At 50.0% G+C, this 8,947-nt stretch overlaps 1 protein-coding gene across 1 annotated transcript; it reads left to right on the top strand.

The window, feature by feature from the left end:
* Window positions 1–776: 776 nt before the first annotated feature.
* PKDREJ (polycystin family receptor for egg jelly) lies at window positions 777–8,373 on the top strand. Its single transcript, XM_061123916.1, has 3 exons — window positions 777–846; window positions 1,015–5,870; window positions 6,012–8,373. The coding sequence occupies exons 1-3, from the start codon at window positions 777–779 to the stop codon at window positions 8,181–8,183; spliced, it is 7,098 nt and encodes a 2,365-aa protein (XP_060979899.1). The 3' UTR covers window positions 8,184–8,373.
* The last annotated feature ends 574 nt before the right edge of the window (window positions 8,374–8,947 follow it).

An 8,947-nucleotide genomic window follows, 5' to 3' on the forward strand; every position in this document is an offset into this window, starting at 1 on the left:
CCATCCATTGAGTCGGTGATACTATCTAACATCTCATCCTCTGCCCTCCCTTTTCCATTTGTTTCAATCTTTCCCAGCATCCGGGTCTTTACCAAGGAGCTGGCTCTTTCCATCAGGTGACCAAATATTGGAGCTTCAGCATTAGTCCTTCCAATGAATATTAATGGTTGATGGTCTAGATAACTCAGTTAAAAGGAACAGATTGAATGAGTGGATAAAACTGTAAAACTCTATTAAATGTTGCTTGTAAAAGAACACTATAAAATAAAGTCATAAATAATTTGAAAGCAAATAAATGAAAAAAATACATGCCACCTAGAAAATAAGCATGAGAAGGCAAGTGTGGTCATCTTATTGGACTTCATCCCCACCACCACCACGCACCGCCCTGTTTTATTGATATATAATTGATGACTAATGTGGTTATTTTCATATCAGGTAAAGGAGATTGTAAAACAAAGATTCTGACCAGAGATAAAGACATTTCACAATGATAATAGGGACAGTTCAGCAGGAAGACATAATGACAATTGTGTATCTACCTAATAAATAGAGCTCCAAAATATAGGAAATGCAAGTTAACAGAATTAAAGTATGAAATACACAATATCACAGTTGCAGTAGGATATTATCATCTTCACTCAGCAATTGCTAGAACTAGAAAACACTGCAGACAATACATAGATCTAAGGAACAGCACCACCCTTCTTGACTTGACTCCCAAACAGAGGACAGTACACCCAACAACAGTGGAAGACACATTCTATTCAGGTGACATGGGACACACAGATGGACCTAAGACAGACCACACGGTGGACTCACACGAGTCTCAACTCGTTCGAAACGGTAAAGAATCGCACAGAATATTCTGTGACCATAACAAAACTGAATTACAAATCAATAACTGTGGGGATTTTTACAGAAACTCTAAGTATCTGTAAGTGAAAGTGTAAGCTGAATTCACAGGTCAGACCCAAGGAGAGGAAACTGAACGACTGATTTCCTGGGCCGCAGGAAGCCCACTGATCACGCTGACCCAGGCCACCGTGGCCCCCGAACCCCACGCCCGCCGTGACCCCGGCCCGCGCCCCGGCCGGCCCGCGCCACACACGCCTTGTCCGTTGGCCCTCCGCCCTGCGCCTCCGACGCAGCTCGCACCGGGCGCTGCCATGGGGCCCGGGCCGGCTCTCCTGCTCCTGGGCCTGGGCCTGGGCCTGGGCTGTGGGCCTGGCCGCCAGCCTCCGCCCCCGGCTCCCCCGCAGGCGCCCGGCTCGCCGTCCCGAGACCTCCCCGTCCCGACGCCCGCCTCGGCCCGGCGTTCCCCTTCCGAGACCCAGGCCCTCGTCCAGGCGCGGGGCCCGGAGGCCGCGCTCCGCTCGGTGAGGGCCTCCCGGGACCCTGGGGAGCGGGGCGCAGGCTTTGGCGGCCTTGGAGCCGGCCGCGCCCGCGTCAGCCTCCGGGCCCGCGCGGCCCCGGGTGGCGGCATCTTCCTGAGCGGCCGCCGCGGCCTCTGCCTGCCGGCCGGGCGTCCCGCGGGCCTCGCGCCGCGCTGCCTCCGCGCGCACGTCCAGCTGCGCGCCCGCCGCGCCGCCGCCACCGCGCCCGCGCCCGCGCCGGTGGACCTGCAGCTGTCCGCGCCTGGCGGCCGGCTCTCCCTGCGCTGGCTGTCCCACCTGCCGCGCTCGCTCGGGCCTCTGGAGTGGACCTTCCGCCTCGGGCTGCTCGGGCCTGCGGCCGCCGAGCACCACGCGTTGCCCCGTCGGGCTCTGCACCGCGCCCGGCGCTCCTACCCGGGATTCGTGGCCCGAACCGAGTGTCCCACGGACGGGCCCAACCCGGTCGTCCTAGAAGCTGTCAGCCCGAACAGCTCGGAACCCGCTGAGTCCTCGGTGTCCTGTCAGGTAACCCGACCGTCGCTCTGTAAATTGGACCCTGTGCGGATAAATAGGAACGACGATAAACCGGTGCGACTGACCAGGGACATGGGAGACACCTTCAATGCAACAGTCATCCTCTTCTGTCCACTCCAACAGTACTATGAGCGGATATGGTATATCTATCCCGTGCCCTATGTAGGAGCCGTGCCCGACTGGAGTAAACCTCTGAAAAACCCACCGGTCAAGTTAGCTGGATTTTCAACAGTGTTGACTCTACCCCCATATTCTTTCACTTGGGGGGTGTATTTGTTTAATTTCACGGTGGTTGTCAGAACGCGGGATCCCCGGGTTCCAGGGCAGAATGACTCAGATAGCATCTATGTCGTCATTTATAGACGTCCCCTGAATGCTGTTATTTCAGGGCCTTCCAACATCACAATTAATTTCACAGATGGAGTGACTCTCAATGGAAATATGTCTTCTGATCCAGAGGAAACAGACCCTCTAGAGAGAGAGAGACTTAAGTTTCTCTGGTACTGTACCACAGACTCAAGAAACTATGATGGAGAAAACATAACAGTGATAAGCAAGGAAGTTTGTCTCCCGGAGCAGGTTGATCTCAAGTGGACATTGGCCTCTGGTCCTATTCTCACACTTTCTCCAGGAACACTTCAAGGTGGCCGTGTATATTTTTTCAGACTGGTGATCCAGAAGACCGGCAGGTCAGCATTTGCTGATGCAACACTGCACGTGCTTCAAGGAGCCCTGGTAGCAAGCATCTCATGTATTGAAAACTGTGACCAGGTTTTGGTTTTATCAGAGAGATTCTCGTTGTCTCTGGATTGCACAGGTTGTACGGCAGGCCGAGATGTCTATTGGTGGTCCATTCTGACGTCGTCAGGTCAGGAGGTGCCTTTTGACTGGACGGGGCAAACGTCAACAGGACGGAATGGTGCCTACGTGTCTATAAAGCCTTTTGCTTTCTGGAATTTCAGGGAAGATAAGTTTTGGATTTCTCTAAATGCAGCAACTTGGAGTGGAGTCACCTTGGCCTTAAGGTATCCTTTCGTTATTCGCCATGTGCCAGTAATCACAGACTGCAAAATTGTTCCAGAGAAAGGAATTTCCTTCATTACAAAGTTTGTTGTCATCTGTACTTGTTTCAAGGATAAGAACATTGTTCCTACATATAAAATAATAGTTCCTGATGTACATGGTTTTGGTGAAATCAGTTCTGTGAAAGAGAATAACTTTGGATCCATCCTGTATTTGGGGAAGAATTGCACATCGCCCCCTTCCTTTCTCCCTGTTGGTGTGTTGGACAGTCACTATTCCTTGAAAATAATAGCTCAGGCATATAATACCTCTCTGGGAGCTTTTTCTCAGGTTAACTTTTACGCCACTGTGCAGCCTCCCACTGATGTAAAGTCATCAACAACTGTGCTGGAGGAGTTATCCAACTTCACCATGGGACCAAATTCCTCCCTGTCTACTTTGCTTCAACAGCAGGATTTTCTAAATGCAAGTTATTTAATATATGTAATAGCATCTGTCTTGAATAGCATGCAAACCGACTTAAGTCTGCAAGCTGACAAAATTAAACTGCGAGAACACCTTTTCAATCAGACACTCATTCTTCCTATAAACACTTTGGTGAATATTAGCCAGGTGGTCATGGCTGTTACTAAATTAACAGAGAAAACCTCTGAGATCAATGCATTCTCTCAGAAACTGGCCACGGTGAGGACTTGGCAAGCAAGCCAAGCCCTCCAAGATAGTCATCAGAGAGATAAGAGCATTTCTTCTGAGCAAATAGAAAGTGTGTGCACTGGAATATTAATAACCTTGTCTAATATCCTGAAACTGCTGGTTCAACACGAAGTGTTCGAAGAGCCTTTCCACGTGGTTGAATCTCTAGCAGACACGGTATTGGCTGTGAAAGTGCCAGAGAACGAGACCACTGCCTTGAGGACCTCCAACTTTAGAATGTATGTCAAGAAAACAGAAAAGTGGAATGTTACCAAGTTCTTCAGCACCCAGAAGCACTGTCAGAATTGCTTTTATCCCACCCTAAACGTGAACAGCATTCCTAGTCTGCCTGCCAACGCTCCGATTTCCACGATGTTTTGTGAATTTGTGGATGACCCTTTCCCTTGGCTAAATTATGGGGAAAACAGTTTGACCCAGGTGGTTGGATTCCGAATGACAGGAGTCGAGGCCACGGGTGACGGGATTGAGATCCCACCTGATGCAGTGGAAGTGTATCTCATCAGGAAAAACCTGAGCTTTGGAACTTTTAATCTCACGGTGGGACCCAGCTCAGAGCCTTATGCAGTGGATGAATCATTGAGAAAGACGACAGGGGCGTTTAGCTTTGTTGTGGACTGTACAGCAGGGAGGGACGTGTTGATCCACATCATGGCAGAAGTGTCCGTGTTGTTCACGGTGTCTGTGTACGTGGGCCGTGAGATCACACCCAACTCTTTTATGACCAGCTACCTGGTGCCCCATAAAATCCCTCCAATTGCCAACGAGAGTGACCTGTTTGACCCGGAGTGTCCGGTGAAGGAGGCCCGAGTGGTCTGTCTCCCCGCGGCCCTGCTGCAGCTCATAGCTCAGCGAACCGCTTCCTCCGAGTGCACCGTCGGCGTGCTTCTACAGGCACCTCGCTTCGTCCTAAAGCGCAATAACAAGTTGGTGAGAATTTCTGTTTTCAGCAGTGAATGCTTGGACATGTTTGGGATCCAGAGCGATTGGAGAGAAGACACCTGCATTGTTGGAGAGAGGACCACTTGGCAAAGAGTGCACTGTGTCTGCAAGAACCCGCGGCGGGCCAAGCGGCAGCTGGATACAATCAAACAGGCCAACCTTCACCTGCGTACCCACTATTTGACGGCCAAGGTGATCGTGGTCCCTAACCCTGTGGATTTACAAGTGGAGGCAGTCAAGAACATCACCCAAAATCCTGTGACCCTCTTCACTGTACTTCTCATTTTGCTGTTGTACTTGGTCCTTGCCTTCTGGGCCTTGCACAGAGATGAAACGGACCAGTATCTTAGGAACCATGTGATAGTTCTGCTTGATAATGATCCTTATGATAATGTGTGTTACCTAGTCACTGTTTTTACAGGAAGCCGTTGTGGTTCTGGGACCAGGGCCAATGTCTTTATCCAACTGCATGGAACCGAAGGTAGCAGTGATGTGCACTGTTTAAGCCACCCACAATTTACAACTCTCTACCGAGGAAGCATCTGCACTTTCCTCCTAGCGACGACAAAGGACTTGGGGGACATCCATTCCCTCCGTGTGTGGCACAACAATGAGGGCAGGTCCCCTGAATGGTATTTAAGTAGAATCAAAGTGGAGAATCTGTTCAGCAGACACATCTGGCTCTTCATGTGCCGAGAATGGCTTTCTATTGACACCTCTCTGGATCGAACCTTTCATGTAACCCCCCCAGATAAGCCTCTGGAGAAAATGGACTTTTTCCTCATCGATTTTAGTTACAAGCTGGGGAGAAGCCACTTGTGGTTCTCTGTTTTTTCTGGTGTCATTTCTGCACCGTTCAATAGGCTCCAGAGGCTGTCCTGTTGCTTAGCCATGTTGTTGTGCACACTTCTGTGTAATATCATGTTCTTTAGTCTAGGGAAGGAGATCGAAGCAGAGCCACAGGAGCAGAGGTACATCAGGTCGATGGTGATCGGATTGGAAAGTGCCTGTATTACCCTCCCTGTGCAACTAGTGATCACATCTTTGTTCATCTATTCCCAGAGGAGACCTCAGGTGGCTCTAGGTGAGGTCACTCCTCAGATACATCCTTTGAAACCAGCAGCAAGCGAGCACTGGGAAGAACGACTGGGAAACTGGCATGCCTATGAAATTGACAAGGCAAGTTCCCAGGAGCCTGTGTCTAAGAGACATCATGTGAAACCCAAGGCTTCTGTCAAGGTCACCTCTCACAGACAGCCCCTGGTCAAACAAGCAGAAAGCAAGGTCTCTCCCATCAAAAGCAAGGTCTCCCGTACCCAAAGCAAGGTCTCCAGAAGCCAAAGCAAGATCTCCAGAGTCCAAAGCAAGGTCTCCAGAACCCAAACCAAGGTCACTCAAGCACAAAGCAGGTTCTCCCACATCCAGGGAAGAAATATAAATACCAATGACCCAAATATTGAAGACAAAACAAATGTTTCTGATGAGGAGCAGACTCCCCAGCCAGGTTCGACAACCCTTAAAGAGAAGCCCAGAATGGTCCTGCCACATTGGTGTGTTTGTGTTGCCTGGTTCTTGGTGTTTCTTACCTGTGGCATATCCTCCTTCTTCATTATATTTTATGGACTGACTTATGGCCTCGAAAAGTCAAGAGCATGGGTGTTTGCATCGATTTGTGCATTCACTCAGTCAGTCTTTCTAGTGCAACCATCTAAAATCATATTCCTGTCAGCCTACAGAACACGGAAAGCCAAGTACTGTAAAAACATTTCGTGGATCGGCAACAGCCGCTTTGCTGAGATCAAGCTGCACAACATCCAGAAGGGCCCAGAAGAAATGGACAGATGCCACCGGTACGTCATGGAGCTCCGAAACTCAAGAATGTACCAGCCTCTCACCCAAGATGAAATCACGATATTCAAAAGAAAGAAGAGGATCAAGAGAAGAGCTTTCCTGTTCCTGAGTTATATCCTCACCCACTTCATCTTTCTGGCTCTCTTGCTGAGCCTAGTCACAATCCTACACTCCACTGACAGCTTTTACTACAATCAGTTTATTCGTGACCAGTTCTCTGTGGATCTGGCAGGCGTGACCAGGCTGGAAGGCATCTATCAGTGGCTGAATGGGGTGCTGTTGCCTCTGCTCCACAATGACCCAAATCCCACGTTTCTCCCTGACAGCTCCTCTAAAATCCTTGGCCTGCCGCTGATGAGGCAGGTGAGGGCGCAACCTGGAGAGATAACGTGTCTGCCGGCCAAGAAATTTGTGGAGGGCAGCCTCAAAGGAGAGATTCGCTGTCACCCCGAATATGGGATGGACCCAGAAGACACAAAAAACTACTCTGGGTCATGGAATAAAGTTAGCAAGCGGGACACTGACAAGACGACCAAAGGGTTTACTTATAAGCCTCCAGAGAAGAGATGGGCGTACGCTTCCCATGGGCTGCTGCATACCTACGGCTCAGGAGGGTACGCCTTCTACTTTTTTCCGGCAGAGCAGCAGTTTAATTCCACACTGAGGCTCAGCGAACTCCAGAAAAGCCACTGGCTGGATGAGAAGACCTGGTCTGTGATTGTGGAACTGACCACCTTCAATCCAGACATCAGTCTCCTCTGTAGCATCTCGGTCATCTTCGAGGTCTCTCAGTTAGGTGTTGTGAACACTAGCCTGAATGCTCACTCCTTCTCGCTCACTCATTTCAACAGAAAAAACTCAGCTGACTCAGCAGAAAACTACTTGTACTTGGCCATCTTCATTTTCTTCCTTGCCTACACTTTTGACGAGGTTTACATAATCACACAAGAAAGGACTGCCTACCTGCAAAGTGTATATAATTTGCTCAACTTTGCTCTAAAATGCATCTTTACCTTGTGGATCGTGCTCTTTTTCAGGAAGCACTTCTTGGCCATTGGTGTAGTTCGGGCTTACCGGTCAAACCCTGAGGATTTCATTCCCTTTCATGCAGTGGCTCAAGTGGATCACACCATGAAGGTGATTTTGGGTTTCCTGGTATTTCTGACGATTCTGAAGACGCTCCGGTATTCCAGGGTCTTTTATGATGTGCGTCTGGCTCAGAGGGCCATCCAGATTGCCCTTCCTGGCATCTGCCACATGGCATTGGTGGTATCCGTGTATTTCTTTGTCTTCATGGCATTTGGCTACTTGGTGTTCGGGCAACACGAGTGGAACTACAGTGACATGATCCACGCCACACAGACAATATTTTCCTACTGTGTCTCAGCTTTTCAGAACACGGAATTTTTCAATAACCGGGTTCTTGGTGTCCTCTTCCTCTCATCTTTCATGCTGGTGATGATCTGCATATTGATCAACTTATTTCAGGCAGTGATTTTGTCTGCCTACGAGGAAATGAAGCAACCTGTGTATGAGGAGCCCTCAGAAGAGGCGGAAGCCATGACCTATCTGTATCGCCGGCTAAGATCTGCTTTTTGCTGCCTGTGCTTCAAACCCAGGGCGGAAGACGAACCCAAGTTCCTCATCAACATGGTGTACGGGCATCCAGAGAAGAACAGCCGCCGCTACCTGGGGCTGAAGACCAGGAACATTAATGGGAAGAAAATGGTTTACCTCGTCGTGTGATTCAGGACAGTGTCAAGACCCACAGGCAGGTTTCTCCCCAAGGCTCAGTTTCTGGGATCAAGGAATGTTTAGTGGCTCAGTTGTGTTTTCTCTCCACATCCTTCACAGTGCACACCCCCACGTCTGGACACGTCTGCCGTGGTGGCCTCCACTCTTGGGACTTGAAAGGAGGGTCAAGGGCAGTGTGGCCTCTGCGGAGAGAGGAGGGCGACCATCTGTGAGTCCTGGGTTCATCTCCCTTTTTCTTAGAAGTTGCTGTCTTTGGCACCAACTGCAGTTTAGAGGGTTAGAGACCTAGATTTGGGGGAGGGAGCTTTAAGGGCCCCCAGCCTCATCTCAGCTTGTCAGAGCAGCAGGTGAATGGTCCTGCTGGCCCTTCCCTTTGCTGACGGGGCTGCAGAGCCTCCCGGCCCCTTACTCCCCTCTCCACACTCCAGCTGGGCAGGGCTGGAGGGGCCTCATGAGGGGTCCCAGGAGTGGCCCTTTTGCCTGGAAATGGAGGGATGTGGACCAGGGCGCAGCAATCTGAAGCTTCCCATCTGCTGCTTAAGGCCAATGCAAGTTATGGATGTAACATGTTTCTGGCCACAAGACATGACTTTTGTTAAACAAGAAGGTGTATATGTGTGTGTGCGTGCTGTAGGGTTCACACTGAAAGGTAGTAAATGTTCTATGTAATGAGTGTAGCCATACATATATATCTCTCTCCAGGATTTGGGCTTTTGGTTATTGATGGCCTGGTGGGTTGTTTAGAACACATTGTA

Source organism: Dama dama, chromosome 22 (genome assembly GCF_033118175.1).
Source record: "Dama dama isolate Ldn47 chromosome 22, ASM3311817v1, whole genome shotgun sequence".
Taxonomy (NCBI): Eukaryota; Metazoa; Chordata; class Mammalia; order Artiodactyla; family Cervidae; genus Dama; species Dama dama.

Excerpts from the sequence above, each read along its gene's own strand:
- PKDREJ (XM_061123916.1), top strand. The coding sequence starts at position 777 with ATGGGACACACAGATGGACCTAAGACAGACCACACGGTGGACTCACAC. Across the intron at positions 847-1,014 it reads GTCTCAACTCGTTCGAAACG|GAAGCCCACTGATCACGCTG; the intron begins GTAAAGAATCGC and ends CCTGGGCCGCAG. Across the intron at positions 5,871-6,011 it reads TCAAACAAGCAGAAAGCAAG|GGAAGAAATATAAATACCAA; the intron begins GTCTCTCCCATC and ends TCCCACATCCAG.